This window comes from Strix aluco, chromosome 11, assembly GCF_031877795.1.
Source record: "Strix aluco isolate bStrAlu1 chromosome 11, bStrAlu1.hap1, whole genome shotgun sequence".
In the NCBI taxonomy this organism is placed as follows: domain Eukaryota; kingdom Metazoa; phylum Chordata; class Aves; order Strigiformes; family Strigidae; genus Strix; species Strix aluco.
This window is the reverse complement of record NC_133941.1, coordinates 5,425,927-5,449,797: the sequence shown is the minus strand read 5'-3', so window position 1 is coordinate 5,449,797 and position 23,871 is coordinate 5,425,927. Positions and strand designations below refer to the sequence as shown.

The window sequence follows — 23,871 nt, the reverse complement described above, 5'->3', positions numbered from 1 at the left end:
AACTCTTGCACAGTTGTAAGTTACTGTTTAAAATCAGTTAAATTCTGCAGAGCCGTAGAGATGTGACAGCACAGGGATGCTTGCTGGCATTTAGCAGCAGCTTAAGCATTCATATAGACATATATTCCCTGACTTACCATTTACCCAATTCATTCTTAAGAGCAGCAGTAAATGTGACCTAAAGTCAGGGATCTGAACAGAAAAAAAAAAGGTGATTTTGGGATGCCTCCTGCAACGCGAGCTGCTTATTACACACATCCTCACACTGCAGAAGAAGAAGCAAAAGCCCAGCTCTGGCTCTTAGCTTTCTACCTTCAGAAACCAGAGGGCTTGCATAGAGAAGATGACCCAAGAAAACAACAAATCCCCAGCCCTGCTTGCTGGTTCACTCATTAGATCAACAGCATTAAAGGTAACGAGACAACTTCTCGGCATTGGTATGTCAAGGAAGAGCTTTATTCATCTGACTGGCTTCACTCGAGGCAAAAAAAAAGAAAAAGCGAGTGTCTTTGCATGATCTTGGGCTGCACACAGCATTTTGCTGGGCGTGGGGCACAAAGCAGCGGGACTCGGTGTCCATCAGGTAAGGAAAGGGTGAACTGCAGGAGGACAGCAGGAGATGGAGGAGAAGGAAAAGCAGCAATGAGGCTACACAGAGGAGCTGCCCCCTGTGCCCCTATTCATGATTCTCTCTCTCTCTCTCTCTCTCTCTCTCTCTCTCTCTCTCTCTCTTCTCTCCCCCATGCAGAAGCCGGGGATGGATGTTGCTGATGCCTATGTGACATTTGTCCGCCACTCTCAGGATGTCCTGCGTGATAAGGTCAATGAGGAGATGTATATAGAAAGGTTATTTGATGTAAGTAAATGCCTTCTCCTCCTTGGACACCAAGCAGGAGAGACCCAAAATGTGACAAAATAAGACAGGAGGATAAGTCACATTTTGAGAAAATTTATTGATTATAGCTTTAAAAAATAAATAAATCTTTCCTTTCTTTCTGACTAAGGCTCGTATCTGCTCTCTGCCTGCTTTAAATCTCTAGTCTACTGTGTCTTGGTCTGTCTGTGCGTGGATTTTAAGGGAACAGCATCTTCTAAGAGAGCCCTTTACTATGTTTAAGCTTGTGGAAAATCTCTCTGTAACAGAACATCTTGGTCATTGTTCTCACTGTTAAAATTTGAGCCGGGTTTTTGGCAGATGCGTTTGCTAAGGGCCGTCTCTTCTGCACATTTTGCAGTGTGTTTCATTGACAAGCACTCCAAAACTGACAGCAAATTAAGCACACTAAATATTTATTTTAAAATCTAACCAAAACAGATCTGATTAGGAATGGACTTCCATATTTCAGGAGGACCATCTTGTGGTGTCTGACACCAAAGGTAAAGTTGAGACGTGGTCTCCCTGATGAAATTGGAATGGTAGGAACTGACCCAGATGTTCAGAGCTATTTTTCTGTTGCACAAGATAAGTTCATTGGACTGTAAGAGAACAGTGACCTGTGGTGCCTGTTTGTTTTGGATTTGGATGCATGTTAACCAATATCTCTGTTTCTGTTGCTCTTGTCGCGTTATAGCCTTTCTGTCCTCGTAGCTGTTCTATAGCGAAGGTTTTCTGTTGACAGCCAGCCTGTAGCATTAGTGTTTCAGTCTCCTTTAGGGTATTTGTCCATATATCAATTTCTGTTTGAAGCAGCTTCTGTTCCTACTTTCCTTCTTTCATCTCTCAGCAGTGCCATTTCTCAGTCTCCCAGCTCTGGAACTGTAACAACCTTCCTTGCTTTCTTTACTCGCTCATTTGCTTCCTCAGTGTGCAGGGAAAGCTGCTTTTTTTCCCAACCAACTTCCTCCTTCACTCGACACCTCTCTTTCTGCGCATTACCTGTCCCTTAGAAACCTCTTCCTCCTTTACAATTCCCACTCTTTCTTTCCCCCGCACCTTTTCGGATTAAAATGGAACTTATCTCTCATGTCAAATGTTTTATCACATTATATCAAGTGGCATGAATTAGAGTCAAATAATCTTACTGTGTACATCTACTAGCATGACCCATATCCACTGAGAATGCCTCATTCATGCACGGAGCACGGCAGTGCCTCCTCCGGGCGCCGCGCGTGCTCGCTCCGGGGAGAGTTTGCAGCGCAGAGCACCAGACGCAAATCACCCATCAAGCAGGCATGGGGAGAAAAAACAAAACATAAAACAAAAGACTGTCGCTTCCATCTGCAGCGGGCCTGCGAGTGCATTGCTCGTTTGTGTTGAAATTTATTCCATGAGCAGTTAAATTTCCAGAGCTCATCTGGACTGTTCTTTTCAATGCCCACACTGCCTTTTCCCTCATCCTTTCCCTATGATTCACAGTTGGTGTGTTTGTACCCTTTGGGCCATTAATTCCAATTTTCAAAAGGCTGTAATTAGCACAAATATTGATTTCAGTTTGATCCACTCGTATTTAGTTTTACCAAGCCATATTTTAAACAAATTAATAGTTGACATGAAAAAAAAGAGCAGCTACCTTGGCGGAAAGCAAAAAGTGCTAAACCTTTCTTTCCCTCCCTGCTTTCCTTGAGTCTCCCTGGTCGATGCAGAATAAAATAATCAAGAGTAGGGTTTTTCCATTGCGCTGCCTGTTTTGACCCACGTCGGCGGCAGGCAGGAGCTGCAGCATGTGGGAGCTGTTCCCATGCCTGTTCCCGTTCCCGTTGCCGTTCCCCATGCCGGAGGGGCAGCGCTGGGACCCGATGCCACCGGCATCTTTGCACGTCTCGCGTACATGAGTGTGTGCTCGCGAGCGGTTCGCAAGGAGGGAGGGGGATGCGCCGAGCCGTAGCCACCCAAAAGTTGGAATTATGTTTTGAGCGGTCGTGTATCATCTTTGCCAGGTTGCAGCTGAAGAAGCTGATTGTTCCCAAGGTCAGCTCTCAGCACAGCTGAGGTGCTGCTGGCAGGTCAGTAGCAGCAGGGTTTATGAGTATGTGGAGTGTCACCTAGGCCTAGTCCCTGTTTAAGTCAGTGATTTTGGTAAGGACAGGAGCAAACACTTAACACTGTTGTCCCAAGCTTGATCTCAGCCACAGCCCTGCAGCCCTTTGCCCCCTCACCTAACGCAGCGAAGCAGCATGGCCACAGGGTCTTTAAGCTCCTTTGGTCTCTGCAGCAATGGACATAATTTCCGAGGATGCTTTAGGTGCTAGATACCTTTCTAATAAGAGAGAGAAAAGGAATAATCAAAAATAGTATTTATGATGCTGAATTAGACCTGGGCCTGATTTTGTTCTGGCTTCCCCCAGCGCAGCAGAGGAGCAATCCTCTTAGCTGCAAAATTTCTCCGGGCAATGAGATTATTAACATTTTCGAGGCCGGCTCCTCCGCTGGCTTAGTGCAGCAATGCTGGCTTACCCCAGCCAAAAGCTTAGTCCAGTTGTAGGATGTTATATGGTAATACGTGCAGCAGTGGCAGGTAACCAGCTTAAATCTGCCTGCAGGCAGTTCCTCTGGTCTCAGTGGAATCACATTAGAGACACTCATAATATGGGGCTAAATCTCCTTTCTGTGCAGTCATGAGTAGTGCAAGAACAGAGGTGTGCAGTGCAAGGTTGCCTATCGCACGTTCAGTGGGGTTGGCAGCTCCCAGGATATTCCTAATCCCCACATTTCTCCACAGTCCTGCTCAGCATTTCCATTAATTTCCCCTTTGTTTCCTCCCAGGAGCAGAGGCTGCAGAGTGCGTTAGGCCATCTCCCAAGAGAAGCTGGGTTAATGAATCTTTTTTGGCATTTTTCATGATTTCTTAGCTCAGAAACCATCTTTCTTCCCCTGCATCATGTGCCCTGCTTGCACCTACAGAACAGGGCTGTGCTCTTTGGGAGATACTGGTGTTTGTGGAAGATTATTGTAATATTTCTGTGTGGTCTGTGTGTTAATACTCTTAATTCTGCAAATTAGTCAGGGTTTCCCCCCCTCAGAATAGAGTCATCTTAATTTTAAAAATCTGTATTCTTGGGATCGTTGAACGAACAGATTGATCGTGGAGTTCTGCTGGTAATCAAAACCTAACTAGCTTTTTGGCAGTGCTGTTTACTGCAGAGTAACATGACTTATTTACTTGGCCTGGCTCACTAATTTGATAACATTTAAAGCTAAAACACTGTAATAAGGCCCGTTGGTAGAGAGCAATGGGAACAGGAGAGGTTCAGAACAGTGTCGTAGCATCCGCTCCCTGCGTTCCTGCACGTGGCTGGGTGCTTTGGGATTTAAACTGCTGTGATACTTTGCACACAATGCAGAAGGTTTGTAAACTCCGTATAATGCTTGATAGAAAGTAAAATTTTATCACTTTTTCCTCGGAAAGGGGGCAGAGTTGACACACAGAATGTGACTGTTTATAGAACAATGAGGCAGAGGCAGATGGGTGTATCTTAACATGGGAAAATATCTTGAAAGTGATCTCGAGTCTTTAGACCAATCCTGCAAAATTCGGGTCCCCTTTGGCTCGGGACCCTCAGAATTTCATAGGATCAGGGTTTATACATCCGTAATTTTGTCTGAAGGCAGTGGGAGTTTTACTTGTAAGGGTTGTGTCCTTTAGTGGAAGTTATTTATACATATGTGTACGTGTGTATATCTTTACACACACCCTTAGATACTCACAGTATAGGTTTCAACCCGTCAGAACATATGTGATCCAGAAAGCCTATGATTGACTAGTAGATAGTGTGAATGCCAACCTTTCTTCCTCATAAATTGGTAAACACTAATGTAAAACATAGCGAGAATATTTCCTCCCCAGCCGCAGGCGAGTAGCACGTACACAAAAGGCTACTGAATGTCGAGTGAGCTCCCCGAGATCCTGTGAATTCCAGCATCCTGATGCAGTCCCTAAATAGCGCAGATGGCATTTTTCTCTCTGATGATTAATTCAATATCTTACCGAAAAAAACAAAAACATGCTTTTGATATGAGAGATCAAAACACTAAGAGAAGCTCCTAAGATTGCAAGGACCTAAAAAAAAATTAATTTATTTTTTTCCTCCTTGTACTTCTTGAAGACACCAGCCTGAGTAGAAGATAAGGATTAAAACAGATGTGCTTAGTGCTAGTTCATCTGCTTAAATCTAGCAGTCTCTGAGATCAGTGATTAAAAAGCCATCTCTAACTCTGATGAAATCCACTGCAATGGTAATACTGTGTCTCTGATCGCTTTCTTATGGGCCTCATGTCTGCCTAAACCGGACATAGAAAACATTTCACTGGAGATGATATGTGGATTATATGGGTCAATTATACACTTAATCTGCCTTCTGGGGATTAAATGTGCATAGATTGACCCTGCGTATTTGGCTTGTCCTTGGCAGTTATCAGATCAGGAAGGTTGCCTTTACCAAGAAGTCTGGTAAGAACTTAATCACGCAGTGATACAGCCCGCTGAGGTGGCAGTAGTCACGGTGCTTTTTGCAGAAGGCAGTTTTACCACTTCACTGTCACTGTGTATGTTCGGCTTCCTCGAAGGTCTGTGTCACAGCCGGGATACCAGACGGAGTATTTTCTCCTGAAATGAGAAAGCGAGCCCATTCGTCTCTGCAAGACGGAGGCGTTTTTTTTTATCTTGATGGCAGGGTGGGATCAGCAGGGTCCAGGCAGGCGTTGCGTGGAGGGCAATGGGGGAGACCAGGGGTTTGCTCTGCCCTGTGCCATCCTCAGTACAGAGGGACAGTTACTCCAGGTCCTCTCCCAGCAGCAAAGGAGAAGCCACTGCTCATCTGTTAGAGGAGCCAGCATCTCCCTCCCACTGCCCTCGGGGAGGCACAAGCCCTCAGCTGGGGCTCTAGCACCAGGTCCCATCCCTCAGGCTCAGCTCAGTTGGGTTTTTAGGAAGCCGCAGCGATATCCCAAGGCTGATGTTGCAGCTGGTGGATTCTCGTTTCCTTTCCCCAGCCAGGAGCCCAGCATGAGTGCCGGGCCTGAGGGTACAGCTCAGGACTGTCCTCATATTTTCAAAGGTGGCTGCCCTCGCTGGTAACTGACTTCTGAATATCAGAGATATCAAGCAGTAAGGATGCAGGGCAGTGCGAGTCTCAGACTTCAGCAAAATCCTTGTACAAAATTCCAGGAACCTGACTGAGCACTTCTCACTGGTTTACTGGAGGTTCCACAGGCATCTCAGCATGTTTCCGTACCTACTGGGTTAGAACCTGATATCACACCTGAGTATATGGACAATTTACAAAACACAGATTGGCCGCTAGATCGGTTAATTCAGCAAGTCCTCTGCAGACACTTAGGCATTAGCTTATTCTTAAAATCAAAGCTTTTTCCTTCAGCGTGGTTGCCCACTTGAATTTTGGCAGCTCCTTCAAGGCGTGCTTGCAGGATCAATGGCATTTCTTGCTAGAGTGTAAGCCTTGCACGGCACAATCAAATGCCAAAGAGAGCCCTTCTCACCCTCCCTTCTCCTTCCCCTCCTCGAACCCAAAAGCCTGGTCGTGAGTCAGTGGAGATACTCACTGTGAGTTAGAATTACTCACAGGAGGACGGGTTGCAGGATCAGGGGAAGAACGGATATCAGACTTCGCGCCGGGCTCCCATCTAATATCTGCTTGCAGCCGCACTCACCGCTTTCTCTTAGACAGACAACAACCTGTTTCCCTCCTACGCAGCTAGACTGCTCATTAGGGCACTAACTCTCTCCCACTCCCATCCTGATATGGCCTCCACTGAGCTATTTCTTCTGCGTTGTTTTTTGCTTTTTTTTTTCCTTCTCCCTCTCCCCCCCTTCCCAAGTGAGTTGTGAAATGTAGACAATTAGGCAGATTGATCTCGAGGAAGTGCAGCTTGCTTTTTTTTTCTCCCCGTGCATCTTTGGAGGAGCCGGAGCAGTGCAGCTTTCGCTGCAGAGGCTGCTGCAGCCCTTGGCTGGCTTGGCAGGACTTGGACCTAGACCTGGAATCAGTCCCACTTGCAGGGACCTTTGCTGGGGAAAAAAATAAAATCGTGATGGCAGTTGTCCTTATATCTTCTAGGAAAGGACAAATTCTTCATCCTGAGGGGTCACAGCGTGCACTGTCCTTCTGCAGCCTCTTTTTCTTCCCATGCGCCCTCTCGGAGCCACACAGGAGCGGAAAGAGGAGCTTAGCACGGACACTGCTCCTCAGAGCCAACCCTCGTCCTTTTATACTCCCATATGTGAGCTTCACGCGGCAGCAAGCATGCACTCGCGCGTGGCCTCCCACCTCTCCTGCATTCCCCTTAGCAAGGCTTCTTTCCTGAAGTGCTCATTTGAGTAAGCTCCATTTAATTTATTTTAGGGAGTCTTAATAAAATAAGTCCTAGATCTGTCACTGGATTTTGCATGCTCGTAAGGGCTTTTTTTCCCTCCTAAATGTCTTTATTGGAACAGCTTTTCATGTTCCAGTAGACATTTGGTTGAAGACAGTTAATTTGATTTCTTTTCCAGAGGAGATTTTCCATTAATCATTCTAAGAAGGCAGACTGATTGCTCTGTTACGTTAAGGTCAGCATAGGCTTGCTAACATCATCCGCACAGTGCTTTTGAGCGTCAGAGATTTTTGTTTTAGGACCAGCACTGAGTGAAAGATCATTTATTTCCCGGTAGGTGTGAGTAGCCGAGGTAGGTTTTGGGGAAGATGTGCCATCGTGCTGTATTGCAGGCAACAAGGCATCCTCAATCCGGAGAGAGCCTTCTGCCAAGCAGCCTCTCTGCTCCCTGACCAGGAGCTGCCTGTGCACATTTATAACTGTGTACGAGTCGCATAGTACGCTCCGAGCTGAAGCTGCCTTCCAGCTTCGTTTAAGAGACCTTAGCTAATTGAAGCTCCAGTCTTGTGGGTTGTCAGGAAGGAGAGCCTGAAGGTGCTGGTGTCCGCCGTGAACCCAACCCACACGGGTGCCAGGGGAGTCTGGGGGTGTGAGGAGTGCAGGAAGGGCCGGGACGTCCCGGTGCACACAGATGTGCGGGGCTGAGCCCTGCACAGACAATGAAGAATTGTCTGATTTCCCTCAGTGCCTCCAATCCCTCTTTTTCTTTTCTCCCCCTGCAGCCCAGCCCCACACAATCACTGCCATTGCCCGCACCAGCCATGCATGCGAGATTAGCCGTCCCAGGTCACTTCGTTTCTCTTGATCTGCAGCTCTTTCCTTTCCCGGTGCTCCTTTAAACCTCGCCCTGGATGTATGATATCAGCATTCAAAAATGCTTAGCAGGATTCAGGCAGGGAATGCGTTTTCTCCAGTGTGTAACCCCAGGAATGATACCAGGGATGCTGCTCCCTCCCGTGCTCACAAAACCCTCAGGACTGAGATATCCAGGCAGCCTCTAGCTACTTTTATGAAATTTGCAGGCTATAAAAGAACCAGCTCAAGTCTACCAAGTCCACTTTGTGACAGCTTTCAATTAATCCTAATAACAAGTATAATTAAAGCACTCCATAGCATGCATTACTGTATTGCATCTTACTGAGCAACTTCGCATCCAGTTATACCGTCACTGCCTTGCACTAACAGGGCCCTGGAATTGGGACAGAAAAAAGCAGCACGCTGTGTGGATATTGTGTTTTACTAAGCTGCTTTATATAGAAACTCAGATTTTAACATGTCAACTTCATTTCTTTTTTGAAAAATGGAAATAAGCAGAGAATATTTTATAGGTTAAAAAAAGTATTTGAGAACTAGCATCTATACAGAAGTGGGTTTGTGTGTATGCGCCTTTATATTTTTTTTATGCAGAAGCTCTCATTTAGGAAAACCAAGGTCTGCAAAATTCTGCAAAGCAGCAGGTTTTTTTGGGTTTTATTTGACAGTTCCCAGCAAGTGCTGTGCACTTTGCTGAGCTGTATCTACAGCGAGGGCCCAGCACCCAGAGCCAACCTGATGATGTACCCAGGGCCCCATTAAGAGCTCAGTCCCCTGCCTGCAAGTACATGGGATGCTGTGTGCCAGCACACCCTGTAAAGGCAGAGTCTTCCAGCTCAGGGACACATGTAGCCAGGACAGATTGCCCAAAAGGCAGCATTTTCTGCAGATGTGTAATGCGATGCCCAAGGATTGGGGCTGTTCCTGTCTCAGAGGGGAAAGGAGGCACCCGCCGAGGCCCTGAGCCTGCAAATGTGCAGGCACCTGCCTTCGCTTAGGCATGGGGTGTCCCTGCTTTGAGGACATAGTGGATAAGAGAGAAGTTGGAGGTGCTTCCAGGACTGTCAGTGACCTTCCTGGATCTCTGCGAGCATCGGCCGCCGCATCTGCCAGTGCTGCAGTAGCTCTTTCACTGCAATCCACCCCACTCAGGGAGTCACTGGCATGTCCTGCCCTGTGGCTGCCCTGCCCTCCCCTCTGCCAGGGATGTGAGTGTGTGGCTCTCGCCTACGCAGAGATTTTGGCATCTGGCTAGCGCGTAGACCACCCTGACGTACAGCTCGGGAACGCCTGAATAAGTACGAGGTGTTACATCCCCAGCAGCGGAGTTGCTCGTCCTCCGGTGAAGGTGCAGTACCACCTGCAGGTCCCTTGCTGGCTCTGGCTGTGTACCTGCACTGGGAAACGTTTGCTTGTGTGATGAGAGCACACAGATCGCCTGCAAAGCCACTGACGGGCAGAGTAAACAAACCTGCACCCACCACGGCGTGTGGAGTTGCAGCTGCACAAAACACGTGTAGGTGTTAACTGATTTGTGCAGCACTGAAAGTGCAGAGTGTTAGAGATGATCTTCTTGGGTGTCTTGATTTGCTGGGGACCGTGGCCCCGCTGGCATGAAAGATGCTGATCCTCCTTTTCCTCCCTGAAAAGGAGTAAAATTATTTAGGGTTAAGAGCAGAGAGAAATTTGCAGCGAGGAGCGTGCGGGGTGAGTTGTGGCCCTTTGGCGAGTGGGGAATTGTGCAATCCCACCAGCACACACAAACGTACCCACAAGGAGCCCCGCGCCTCCCTCCCATTAACACCCGTGGCACCGACCCGCCGAGCCCCATCAGGTCCAACTTCAAGCCAATTAAGGGTGAAGCGCCAGCCTGAGCGCACCCTGTTGCTGAGATCCCCAAACAGTGGGTGATCTCAGGTGCCATATGTACTGCAAAAAGCGTGCGGCACTTCAATGCGCCTGGGTCTGCGTTTCAGCTTTCATTCTGATTTCTTTTCCCTGTTTGAAAGCAGAGCTCTTGTGCAATTCAAAGTTTTTTTGTGATTTATTTTTGGGAAGGGAAAAGGGGGGGGGCTGAAGATAATATAATTCGGTGATGCCATTTGCATCCTAGACAGATGATGAGTCGCTCTGGCTAGCAGCTTAACCCTATTAGGCAACTCTGGGACCGTGACTTTATTCAATAATAATACAAATTATTTTAATACCGAGCCCCTTTGACTTTGTAACTTCCTCGTATAGCTACATTGTCAATGTGAATGAAATTTCATAGTCAAGGAATATAAAATAGAGTAAAAGGCATCCAGAAAACACAGCCCTGGGGTGAATGTTGAAGAATACACTGTGTGTACTTGCAGCGATAGCATTATAGCGATACCAAAAATCCCCAGAAAAAAACGTGCAGCCGTTTATTGCAGTAATAGCTCAGTGCGAGTGTGACCTGGGAGACTCCAGACAGATTCACAAGGCTTTGATAGAATGAAGTCATAAATTTCATTTTAAAAAATAAGACCCTGGGGTTTCAGAGGATTTTTATTAAATTGTTAGCACTTTACTAGATCTCTAGAATTTAATGTAGAATTTAATAGAGAGGTTTAATTCAGAAAATGAGGGTCATGGTGCCTCTTGTGAGGACTGCTGCCCAGGCGTAGGCAGAGCCCTGCCAAGCACGGCTGATGGAGGATTTGCTCGTACGGGTGAGGGGCAAGTGTAGAGTCCAGAGTTTGGCAAAGAGTTCACGTACCCCAAACACTTCCGATTTGTGTGCTCTGTTCTGAATGTACCAACCCGAAGGCTCTGCAAAGAAGTTAAATTAGCACACTGCAATCTGCTACTAAAACTTAAATTTATTTTCTGAAAGAGAAGATACTTTCAAAGTGTGTGAATTGTGTGTGGGGGGGAATTACCTTTCTAATAACAAACCGAGGGCTGCCTGTAGCCCTCTCGCTGCTTTGCTGTTGTGTGCTCGCAGAGCTACACCAAAAGACCTACTTTTGATGTCGACTTTTGCATTCCTAACGAGAGTGTACACACTTAAAGAGTTATGTGCAATAGAAGAGCTACCTAATGATCGGACAGTGTTGTTATCTGGCATGCGGCAGCGTAGCAGGATGATAACTATTTATTTACTCTTTGAGGATAATGTTCTGTTATTTTCTAGTCTTTGGCAATAGCAAGAGAGCATCTGATATATACAATATTGGTGTGTATCCAATTGTTTGTGAACATCCCAAGTTTTGAAACATGATTGTGAGAGAGGAATATAAGCTTAAGCTTGAAAGGCTAAAAAGCAGAAAGCCCCACACGTAAATGCTATTATGCACTTAATGAGGCAGGGTTTAAAAAAAAAATCAGCCACACAAGTTGGTTTTATCAAAGAAAATGTATAAATAACAACGAGTGATTCAAACTGCCTCACAAAGGGAAAAGCAGGGACGGGAAGCTAACACTTCACTTGTGGCATTCAGATAATAGTATTTACTACACTAATCTTTTGGGCTTAGCAATTGACAATCAATATATTATTATCAACAAGCGTTAACGCAAACAAAAAGCTTCCATTTCTTTTTTAACCGTGTTTCCCTAAGTCCCTTAAATTTAATTAAAACCGGACAGGTCTCCCTCTAGTACAAATTAGAGTTAAAATCATATTAAATATTTGTTCTATGGGAAAACAAAAGTGTCAGCTTGTGCTACCGGGTTTGGCTGCTTCTTTTTTTCTTCTTTTTTTTTTTACACACAGAGGGGAAAAAAAAACTACCAGCTACTCAAAGTTAAAATAAAGTCTCTCTCCCTCCCTCCCCGTCTCCCAAGACTACTGTCTATAACATGTTGTTCCTTATAGAAAGTGGGATATGGTGGCATTTGCTTGATTAACTTGCTCGACAAAAGTGACAGCTGCTGTGGGTGCATGTAGCTAAGCTGCACAGCGCAGTTCCGCCTTTGTACATCTGTCAGCAAAAAAGGAGGAATAAAGAGTGAAAAGAGACAAATTGGTCCCAAAAGGCAATCCATTCAACTCAGGAGGTTTGCTCTATTCAAGCACTCGCTGGGAATCTCAAGTGCTAGGTAGCTTATTCAATTTCATTCATTCTTTAGAATGAGCCCACAAGTGTTTAATTTCTTATTCTGTTGAATAAAAAGGGGGAGCTTTTTTTTTTATTGGAAGCATTAATTGTAAGACTAGCTGATCAATGCCTGTGATATTAACTCATTGCTTATTTTCTGGTTAGCTGTATGCTCTTAGATCCACAGCAGCTAAACTTCATTTCTGTAACATGGACAATGTCACACCAATTTCTCTGCTTCTGGTAAACCCAGGCACTCACAGAGATGCAATACTCAGTCCCCTGAGCCTTGGCCCCTGCCAGCCTGGGGGAACGGGCCAAATCCTTGACAGGTGTAAATCGAAAGAGTGACTGGGCTATTATTGATGCCACCCATAGCCACGGCCAGGACACGACCGAGCCAGATGCTCTTTGCCTGTGGGGATGAGCCCCTGACCCCGCTGCAGGTTTGGCCCCCTGCACCAGAGATTTTGTAGCTCCAAATGCTGATCTGCCTTTGGGTGGCTCTCCAGGGCCCCCGGCAAATGGCAGGGGACAGGGAGCCTGCAAGCAGGGCACCGTGGAGTGATACCCAGCACGGAGGATGGGTTTTGTTGCATAGTGGGAAGAAAAGTTGATGAACACGTGGGATGGGGATTGCTGTGTGGGCAGGTCTCTGCTTGCCATCCAGAAAACGTATGCTTGCAGGGGAGAAATGTGCCTCTTCCTTCTTCATCATCGTATGGCAGGAGACCTGTCCCTGTCTCCTCATCGGCACTGGGGACCAGAGCTATGTGTGTGCCTGAGGGACTGTGGCTCTTCACCCGCCTCGGCTGTGCCATGACCTCCTCTGAGGCCTCCGCCATGTATCTTAACTCAGAGTTTCAGAGACACTTGTGTCACCAAGGCCCTGTTCCCGCTCTTCCCCTGCTCTCCTGGCTGTGGGTCAGCCTGGGGGCCAGCATGTCTTTTTCTTCAACGAGACAAAACCCAGGTTTCCAAAACACAGCCTGAGAAATAGCTGGGGCCCAGCTCTGGCAGCCCAGCCGAGACCTCGCTAGTGCTCTCTGGGAGCCGGGCAAGAGGCACACTTCGTCCCATCACCGCCCTCATCCACAGCCAGCGTCCCGGCTGAGCTGGCCTTCGGAGGGGGCTCTCAAACTGGGATCACGTTCGCTGCCATGTACGTTCAGGCTTGCTGGGAACACCTCTCTTTCTTTTTGCATTGGCCATGAGGCTCTATGCTTCACGCTTACTGTCTTTACCAAGTTTTTGTAGTTGCAATGACTGCCTGGGATCAACAGCGGAAGAAACATTGAGGGCAGGTGGAGAGGAACGTTTTGGTGGCCACAGAAGATTGGAGGAATGAGAATGGTCCGTCGAGCAGCCTGGGCTTTGGGTTGCAGACCTGTAGCCAGCTTCGTGCGTACAAACCTGGCTGCGTGTGCGTACAGGGCACGCCGTCAGCAAAGGCAGGAGCACGGTCCCTCGGGCAGGAGGACTTCACCAGAAGAGCTCCTGCTCCCGTTCACCGAGCGAGTCTTCACGCAACGCTGGCAGCTGTGTGCCTAGAGCTGGTCCCCACAAAGCACGGTCCTGAGCTGCGGCGTCTGCATCCCTACCTTCCCCACGGAGACGACACCTGCCAAGGGGAGGTGGCTGCCGTGAATGCATGTGACAACGCCGAATACCGAATTTGATCTCAGAGCCGCCCAGGACGGGGCTGGACACGGCTCTCTCGGCTGTCACGTACTGTCAGCAGTTGTAAATCAGCACAGCCCCGCTGTGCTTTCCACCAGCTGAGCTTCTGGCCCATTGGACGGGGACGCAAACACCAGATACAAAGAGTCGGTAATTTTTTTATTCTTTTTTTTTTTTTCCTGGCTGCTCAAGTCGCTTTGAGAGAGGGCTGTTGCCTGAGAGCAGGTTCAGTTTTCAGTCAGCCCGTTCCTCTCTCCCTTCCCACCTCTGTGGTCCCCTCACTCCGTGCTGGCTCGGGGATGCTGTGGAGGCAGCTGCCCGACAAACAGTCCCTCACCTTTGAAACACCTTGAATTCAAGGCTTCATTTCAAAGCTGCCTTTCAGTATTTTAAAACAAGTCCGTGTCCCGGACAAAGAGAGGGAGCCAGCCGGCGTTCGGAGCCTCCTTGTGCTGTGTGTGACACAGTTTTAAATAGATTTGCCCTGCTTGGATTGGTTCTGGTTGGAAAGCGAGTACTGAAATGAGAGGTCATAGGGGAGAGTTACTATGGTAATTGAGTAGTATCACCAGTAGTTTTGCTCTTATGAGCATTAAAGCACATAATAATAGACAAACAACAGTGGTTAAAGCAAGCAGGTAGGATTACTATGTTCTTTTGTCGGAAGTATATAATGTCTTGTAGTCAGTTTTAAAGACTTCTCAACCCCCAAATCCACCCAGCAGTCACCTGCTGAGTAATTTTGTATGCCTAATCTCTAGCCCTTAACTACAAGCTTTCTGCTAATTTGAGGCAAATGGGTATTTTTGACACTAAATAGGGCAGTAAAGAATCCCTGACCTAGAAAAACTCCATTCCAAGGCACTGAGAGAAAAATATTCTTTCAGCATCCTTGTGAGACCTTTGGAATGACATAAAATAGCTTTGACTAAACTGTGCTACAGCCTTCGATTAATGGTTTGCAGAAACTTGCTGAACATCCCTACTACAACTTCCCCCATAAAACTTGTCACTTCAGATTGCCATCAGCCACCACAACAATAATCATTTCATGCCTATTGCTAATTGCAAGCACAGCTGAGGCTCAGCGGGGTGCTCTTGCACAGTCCCAGGCCTTTATACCAGCCTCAATCTGTTGTATGGCACTTGTTCACACACAAAAAAACTACCAGTAAAGGCAGAAAGAGGCAGAGTCACAGGTTCCTTGTAATCCCTCTGCTACCCTGCTGACAACCCAGCCCTATAAGCATTCCTGGTTTTGTCCCACTCTTTACAAAAGCTGAAGTGACCTTAAGCTACTAGTATGTAAGCTTTTGAATGAAGAATACAGCTCCTTCAGGTGCCTTAAGAAGCAGTGTTGCATCTGGCTTACAAGATTCTGTTTGCAGCACCCCTGGGGTGAGCTGTGGCTTCCTGTAACATGTAAAATATGAGTGTGAACTCAAGGTTCATGGCAAGGAACAGGAGGTCATGCTTCCATTCAGCTCACACCAAAGAAGACGGGGGTTTGCAGATGTTCCTGGGTATGTGTAATGACACCACCTCCCGGAAAGCGCAGGAACCCAGCACAGGGCTTTTTTTTTGATGAAATGTGCCACACTCAGTGTGTTACTTGCAGATTTATTCATATCAATTTTTGCAATTTATGTATTCAGAGACAAACTTGCTATTTCAGCAACTTATTGATCATGCTTGTGCATTCAAAAAAAAAAAAAAGACGGGGGGAGGTGGGGGATGAGGCAGCTTATTGCTTGTGCTGGTTGGGGTGTTGGATGGGCAGCCGTGGAAGCCCACCCTTGTCCTGTTCCAGCTCCTCTCATGCCTGTCCAGGAGCATCCCAACCAGCCCATGGCCCACCTTACCTACCCAGGCAAGCACCCAGCAATGAGGGTCACTGTGAAAGACAGAAGGGGAACGGGAAGACTAACCTGAAAGAGGGATTAAATTCCTGGCCATGCAAATACAGTAGCTACTTGCTGTTACTGGGCTCTGATAGCACCCAAAGGGCGTCTGTTTGCCTCTCCTCTGTTGTTAGCCAGGCCACACAACACAGCAGGCAGCGGGGGCCATGGCATGCCTCCGCGGGGTCCCTGGTCCCTTCCCTGCTGACATCCCAGTGGATGTGTGGCATCCACCAGGACACACCCTCCACAGCCATCCTGCACCCTGTGCCCCCAAACTGAGTGTAAATTGTCCCGAGCGATGGGCAGGGATGCCAGCTAGCATCGGTAATGTGTGTGTGCAGCAGCAAGTTATATGTGGAGTTGAGGTCCATGGCCCTGGGAGCATCAATGAGGACTACTTGTTCTTTACAACCAGGTGTGAGAAGTTTTCAGAAAACGTATTTATACCAGTTACTTCGGTGTGCCCACGCCACAGCATAGCTGGCACTGGGGCTCCAGAAATGTGCTTGAAATGTGTTGCAGCCCCATGACAAGGCCCCAGAGTTCAGTACTGGGGCTGTGCCCTCTGCACCTTGTGTATGGGGAGAAGCCACAAGGCTGGAGCGGGAGCCCCAAGGAACCCAGCACACACCCCGCTGCCCTTCGGGGCATGGCAGACCCACCCAGGGAGAGCAAGGAGGCTGGTGTCCTGACGGGACCACACTGTGCTCTTTTGTCTGAAATGATCACGTTTCCGTTTCAGAGCATTTGGCTTTGTTGTTGTTTTTTTAATAATATAATCATATGCAAATGTTATCTTCTTTGGTAGGTTAGTCATGAATCAGAGGGCTTGTGCGTCTTATAGCACATCAACACTAGTGATAGCTAAAGGGAACATTTAATTTATGGGCTAACTTATTTTTATGAATATGCAGGGCTTAAATTCAGCAGTTGGTGTGTGCTCTATGAAGTGACGTGACGGTTTTGTGTATCAAGATCAATGAATTAGACTTTGTCTTTTTCTCATAAAGCAGAAAGTCTTTGCAGTAACTTAGCTTTGAGAAAGAGAGCTCCTTTCATGTGGCTGAGCAATACGCCTGGCTGAGCCCTTGTCAGCCTGTGCTCAAGAGGAGAGGGGTACGATTCGGATCCTGCTCAGAGGAGTCTGCATCTCCCCAGAATCCAGCGTGTTGGAGTGCCTATCAGAAACACAAAAAATGTTTCATTTTGCTTAATCTGAAGGTCTCACAGCAGCAAAATCATCTTGCTAGTAACCTCCGGGCAGAGGTTGTAATTTCTGTTTCAGATCCATACAGCCGTGTAGGTGTGCGTGGCACAGGACAAACAGAAAGGGCAGGACCTGTCCCCACCAGGGACTTCTCATCTCCTTTAGAGGTGACATAAACTCCCGGCAGATCGTTTTGTGGAAGACAAGAGGCAGCAGTGGAAGAGAGAGGGTGTGCGTATGTAACATACAGTCGCTTTGTTCCTCTGTGGGTTTTGATTTAAAGAGGTGGTGGAAGGAAGCGTTCGGGTGACCTGGGCATCTGTGTTGCAGCGCAGCCCTGGGTCACAGCTAATGTCACCCAAAAGCATGACTCATTTAAGCATGCTGATTGCAGAAAAGGGACATTGTAAACAGCGATGATTTCTCTCTGTTTTGCCCATGTAGGCCGCCAGCATTACAAATGAACCCAGGCAGATTCCACAGTGACAGCAGCTGCTTTGTGCCGCCCTCCCAGCCTGGCCGCTGCCTGTCCTGGGTCATTGTCCCAGCACCCACAGGTGCTGTCTGGGGATATCCAGGGATGCTCTAACCTCTCAGACTAGTCTGAGGGATTGGAAGGTATGAAGACCCACCAGACCTTCACGTCTGCCATGCTGGTCGGGCCTATACTAGCTAACCAGGGTGCTTCACTCACAATTCAACCCCAATCTGACGTCAGGACCTCAAGTGACAGCAAACAGTGTCTGAGCTTGACTTCTGCTATGAAGAGAGCTCCTGCTTGCCTGTCTTTATTAGTTTAATTCGAGCTCTTCGCTCTTGCCAGGTCTCTGTCCTGGAGATGAAGGGCCAGCAGGAAACTCTGCCACAAGTTGCACAAGGTGTAAGCATCGAGCAAGAGATCACCACATGCTATTTCCTGGGTGACTCTTCCACCCCTTTATTTCCTCCATTTTATTAAAAGGTGATGTAGAAATAGTACAGGAACATCTTCACTGAAGTGAGGGGGAAAACCCTTCCCCATGCAGCATGACTAACCTCTGCTCCTGGTGGAGGGTAGCAGCTCCCAGGTGCATTATTGTATGGTTTGATAATGTGTGTTGAGCCCACATTGCTGTGGTGCTGGGCTAGTTTAGCTTGGACTCATTTGTTTGCTTTGGTGAGCCCTGTGCTAGCTTGTGGGTGCTCCAGGACAGCAGTGTCAGTGGGCCCGATGCTGCCAGCTAAGCCCTGCCCAGGGTCAGCTTATGGTGGTGGAGCCGCACATCCAGCAGCACCACCCACATGCGGCTCACAGCAGGCGCTGGCCTCTCAGCCGGTGTTGAAGGGTGGAGGCTTAGCAAGTCACTGGCCTCAGTTTTGAAATTCCAGAATATTCAGTTGTCTCCATTCCCCTGCTGCGCTGGCAGCTGCAGCAGCCAGGGAAGAGGACATGTTTCTGTGTCAGAGACCCCCCACCCAAAGGTGCAGTGAAGGGAGGCAGTAATACCTGCGTTAGACTGACGCGAGGTTTTAGGCTAGTTGGGAGGGAGCTGCATTTCAGACTAACCTGGATGGTGCTCGATCAGGATTTTTATAAACTGGTCCAGTGGGCTTTTTGCATCTTTAATTGGTTCTAGATTAATTGCAGCTGGTCTGCAGTATAGATTTTTGATCTGTGTGCATGTAAGAGATTGCGAGAGAAGGGTGTGACTGTGCATACAGAGGCGTGATGGGTTTTTCTGTACACAGACCACTTTGTAATCAACCGTTGTGCTGAGCGCCGTGGGGAGGTTTTGTCATTCCCCCCCGCCCCCCCACCACAACCCCTGCTTTTCCTTCTCTCGAGGGCTCGCTGCTCGTCTGTGTGGTGTCAGACGTGCAGTGCCAGCCCTGCGTGAGCGGGGCGCTGATCCACAGCCCACCGGAGACGTCCTGCACCGCAGGGCCGGCAGGCTGCTGCCACACAGCTGCAAGCCTTTTTCGCAGACAAGCAGCAAAATTTCAGCCCCTGGAAGGGCCCTGTGAGTTCAGTAGCTTGAAAAAAGCTCATTTGTTTGCTGCTTTTCCATCTTTCATAATGGTGAGGGTGAAACCAAAGCATTTCCCGCACAGCCTGGGCCGGCGGCTGTAGGTGCTTACAGCAGCATCCTCACCTGTAGCCAAACCTTGCCCTGCATGAGCCTCCCCTGCGGAACCAGACTCACCCCGTGGCTGGTTATGTTTGAATTTCAAGATGGTAAGTAGCTTGAGTGTGGGTCTGACACACTTAAAGGCAGGACTGTGCTCCCACAGGGTGGGGGAACGGGTTAAAGAATGGATTGGGCCAAACGCACACCACTGCTGGCAAGTCCCGTCAATGGCAAAACCAGATTACAAAAACCTTGCGGTGTTGCTGCTGGTCGTTACCCCTCCTAATAAGTTTGTTGTTATTATTAAAATTTAAAAGCTCATGCATGGAAATTCTGTGTCAACGCAGGTGCCTGCGTCCCCCTCTAGGTCTGTTACGCCCCATGAACAGGCTGGCTGGTGGGAAAGGTTGGTGCTGACTGGGTGCTGGGTGCAGCCTGTGTTACTCAGGGCACAGCACGCAGCCCTAACGTGGTTGCTGGAGAAGTCCTGTCTCTCTTGCAGCAATGGTACACCAGCTCGATGAATGTTGTCTGCACCTGGCTGACAGACCGCATGGACCTACAGCTTCACATTTACCAACTGAAAACTCTCATTAGGATAGTAAAGGTAATCAGCCGATGTGTTTTTCAATCCCATCTCGCTGTTGGAAGGAGCATGTGTGTATGCCTGCATGTGTGAGGCGTGTTCTCTTAGGCAAACTGTCGCCGGCAAATAAATTAAGCCAGTCATAAAAATTCTTAAAAATTAAATTACTGGTGTGTAGCGTATGTAGCAAAGGACAAACAGGAACTTGAAATGCATATAGATGAAAAATACAGGTGTGCAAATAAGAACAAAGTAACTGCTTGCATGAAAAAAGGGAAACTCTACTGCTATTTGACCCTACCTGTACAGTAAGCGCACCAAAACTAGCCTTTTTGTGGACAAACATGTTGATCACACCAATGAGCGCCAGTGTTAAAATGGGTTAAATCAAACCAAAAGTTTTTAACACTGTTTTACTAGAAACATTTTAACCCAGCTATGGCTTGTGATTATCGTTGGAATGCAAATGAGGATTGTTCTCATAGTTAATTGAAGTTGTTTCTTTTACAATGGGTGTATATAATCAACTCTAAGAGATCACAAAGGTGAGATAACATACCCTGAAAGTAACATTTTTTTTCCTTGAGTGCACGTGTATGTGTATATGTGTGTGTGCATGTGCGTGCCTTGGTCTAATGATAATTATTTCAGTGTGAAATCACAGTGGTTTACATGAAATAATAAGATCACAGAAGGGGGTAAATATATTTTTGATCATTTTAGGTTCTATCTAATGCTTTTTGGTCTAGTATTTTATAATGTTTATGGTCTTGTGTGCAGTGAACACATTGAAGGCATGAATAAATTAAAACTGAAATGTATTAAATGTGCTTTTCATAACTGAAAACAACAGGCACAGACAAATTATTTCTACTTGTCAGCTAGCTGAGGAAAGCTTTCTTCCTTGTGCTTTATTTATACCAATATTACATTCAGAAGCAGCTACAACAAATCCAAGGACTTTCTGAAATAGCAGAACAGTAAATAGTTTCCACACAGAGCACAGAGCTGAATTAAGTGAACTACGAGGCCAGTTTTATCTCACAGAGTCGAGAAGTTTTTAAACATAAATTAAAGTGAGAGATATTAATCGTAATAACAAGGGAAATATAGCTAACCATGAAAATACAACTCCAGGTTCAGAATTAGGTGAAGAAAGAGAGATTTAAGAAACACATGCTGTGTGCTTATGTTTATACATCAACAATTTTCTCCGGTATCCTGGACTTAGTTTATTTAATCCCAATACTGTAGGTAGGATTGTTTAATACGGAGCATTCCGGGAACGTGTAATCACGTATGCGGTTACGGGCGATAAGCGTTCTGCTGTGTGAAGAAAAATAACTGACATTACAGGCAGGATGAATGTATCCAGAAACAAGGGACGTTAGTTGGAGCATGTTGCTGCCATGTCTTTTTAGACCCCAGCCTACCATACGCAAAGCTCCCCTGAGCATCCCGCACACAGCCACCCTGCGGGCCCTGCGAAGGCAGGGATGGAGTCGCAGAGCCTGAATCTGTTCCCCAAGGCACCCTAAAGGGACATCTGCCACGGCAAAGTGGTGGCCGGCCGGGACGCCCCCCCTGCAGCCTCTGTGCTACCCAGGGCAATGCAAAACATCCCCGGGGCTGGGATTTCCCTGGCATCCCTGGCTCTTCCGTTGGTGGCCCCAAAGCCTGAGCGCAGGGCCATGGGCTGAATCCCGTGGTGAAGCAGGGAGCCGTTGTCAGCACTGACCTCTGTGCTGTCTCCTCCTTCCTCCGTGCCTCCCCCTGCTTTAGAAAACGTACCGGGATTTCCGATTGCAAGGCGTGCTGGACTCCACCTTAAACAGCAAAACCTACGAGACCATCCGGAACCGGCTGACGGTAGAGGAGGCCACGGCGTCGGTCAGCGAGGGCGGAGGGCTCCAGGGGATCACCATGAAGGACAGCGATGAGGAAGATGAAGAGGATGACTAGGGAGGCTGGCCCAGAGGACCAGCTGGGGGTCACCTGGTATCCGTGCATGTACCTCGTCTGTAACTCAGTTAGCCACATTAGGAATTTTTATGTCAGCTCTAAATGCCCATGAGAAGTTTACCAATACAAATGCCATGTTAGCTGTGTGGTAATAAGATTAGCACCTCTCTTTGATTCATCGGTTTCCTAATTTCATATCTATATGTTCATAAGCAATATGAAGCACCATTGTTTAATACTGTTAATGGAAAAACTACATAGAAAACATGCTAGGTGTGTCCCTGTTATAATTAAAGTTTAAACAATGCTTCATTAATGTACTGTATATACATTGATGGTAAATTGTTGTGAAGATGAGTGAATCGAGTCCTTTCATTTCTTTGTTTCTCTTCTGTGGATGCCAACTGCTTAAAATTAATAAAAAACAGCTTTGTTTTTAAAAGAAGAACGAGGCAATTACAAATGATTTTTTTGTTCTCTCTGTTCATTTAAAAACCAGAAAACAAACAAACCCAGACAGCCGTTTGAATCATTCTGCATCCTTGTTAATGTACCAGGTTCTTCCCTTCAATATGCAGTTAACTCCATAGAGGCTACATCCCAAAGGATTAGTCATTCTAATTGCCACACCAGATTAATCCTATCATTATGGATATATCATGCCACATTAGAAGTCCAAAGCAGTTGTTTTATGTTGACGTTTGCTCCTCTAAATGTTACATTTTTGTTTAAATTTCAAATAACCGTGTATGTACAAAGACAACTTTATTTACAATCTTAGACTATACAAATGTGTTTATAATTAATAATATATTGAATATTTATTTCAGTAGATTGTAACCATAATTTACAATTCCTCTGTTTCACAATGGTTTTTATATATGTCATGTACATTGCATTTTGACCAGTAACTGCATGTCCATCAGTACCCCCTCCAGAGCTTTTACTTTCTGTGTAAAATAGTGATCCATCTTGCTTTTTTTGCCTTATACAAGCCGACAGTTGTAAAAGTGTGAGAACTGTGGCTTCTCAATAAATAACTATTCAGATGTCCTAAGAATAAATTATGGAGTCTTTTTATGTCTGCCTTAGAAAAAAGAAAAAAATACAAGCTGAGATGTAAGAGCCCCCACCTCTCAGAATAAAGGCATTTTCTTTTCTCATGGCTGTTTTTACAGTTTATTAATTAAGAAGATGGTTTCCTGATTTGTTCCCCAAGGTCAGGGTGGGACCAGACTGTCTATTCCCCAGGTACTAGGACATTTCTGCTATCACTTGCACAGTTGTTTCCACTCTACATCTTACGATTTGTCTCTGGACATCTAATTGATGGTCTGCCCTGGTACAGCCCCTGTTGTTACATGGTCGTCAGCCTTGCCCACCACTTACCTTCCACCAAAAGGCCTCAGTTTGTATTTTAATATCTCCCAAAGTAGCCAATTGCAGCAGCCTGCAGGGCACTTACAAACACGTGGCACGGGGCAAACCCCTACCTGAAATTAAAAAGCAGGCTGGTCTGATGGAAAGTATGTTAGATTGGGAGTTTCCTGAGAGGTTTTGCAGTCGCTCCCTCCCAGCAGCCAATTCAAACCAAAAATGACCGCTGCTAGCCCGGGTTTCAGCCATTTGAGAGAGAAGCAGAAAAGCTGATGTCCTTCACCCCCAAGCACAGCAACCTGTTGCCACCCTGGGGAACGAGGACAAATGTTCACCACTCATAAATAAAAGATGGGCAAATGTTGGAAAAATGTCCTGCCTAGATGAACCTGCCTGACGTAATAAACTATTAAACTAAACCATCTTCCGGTGCCCAAGAGCCATGAGACACTCCCTGGACATACGGGAGGAGGAAAATATCTCCGGGAAGAGCCTGTGAAGGGGGTGTTGGGTCCCAAATGGGGCTGGGATAGTTACAGAGCCTGGAGCACATTCACCCACAATGATGGATTTTTGGGTCCCTTCCCTCTGTGGCAGAGTTTAGCACCTGGCTCTGGAGGTGCTCTGAATCCCCAGCTCAATGGCCATACCTTACACAGTCAACACCCTCCTACCCGTGGTGACATGCATACACCACCCCCCTGGGAACAGGGACATTTTCAGGGTCTTTACTTTAGGAGTGGGTGGCAGGCACACACATTTAGCACCATTTATGTGCTGGTAAGTCATTTGATGCACTGGGATAGGGGAGTTTTGAACCCCAACTGTAGCCCAGAA

General features: G+C 47.0%; 1 protein-coding gene across 4 annotated transcripts in view; it reads left to right on the top strand.

The window, feature by feature from the left end:
* The window catches only part of CADPS (calcium dependent secretion activator), a 221,360-nt gene extending 198,540 nt beyond the window's left edge, over nucleotides 1-22,820 (top strand). For all 4 annotated transcript variants that reach the window (XM_074835822.1, XM_074835820.1, XM_074835819.1 and 1 more), the window contains 3 exons: nucleotides 749-856; nucleotides 19,612-19,716; nucleotides 21,478-22,820. In XM_074835822.1, coding sequence (XP_074691923.1) covers nucleotides 749-856; nucleotides 19,612-19,716; nucleotides 21,478-21,657 — 393 coding nt within the window. In that variant the 3' untranslated portion in view covers nucleotides 21,658-22,820. The remainder of the gene's footprint in view (nucleotides 1-748; nucleotides 857-19,611; nucleotides 19,717-21,477) is intronic.
* The last annotated feature ends 1,051 nt before the right edge of the window (nucleotides 22,821-23,871 follow it).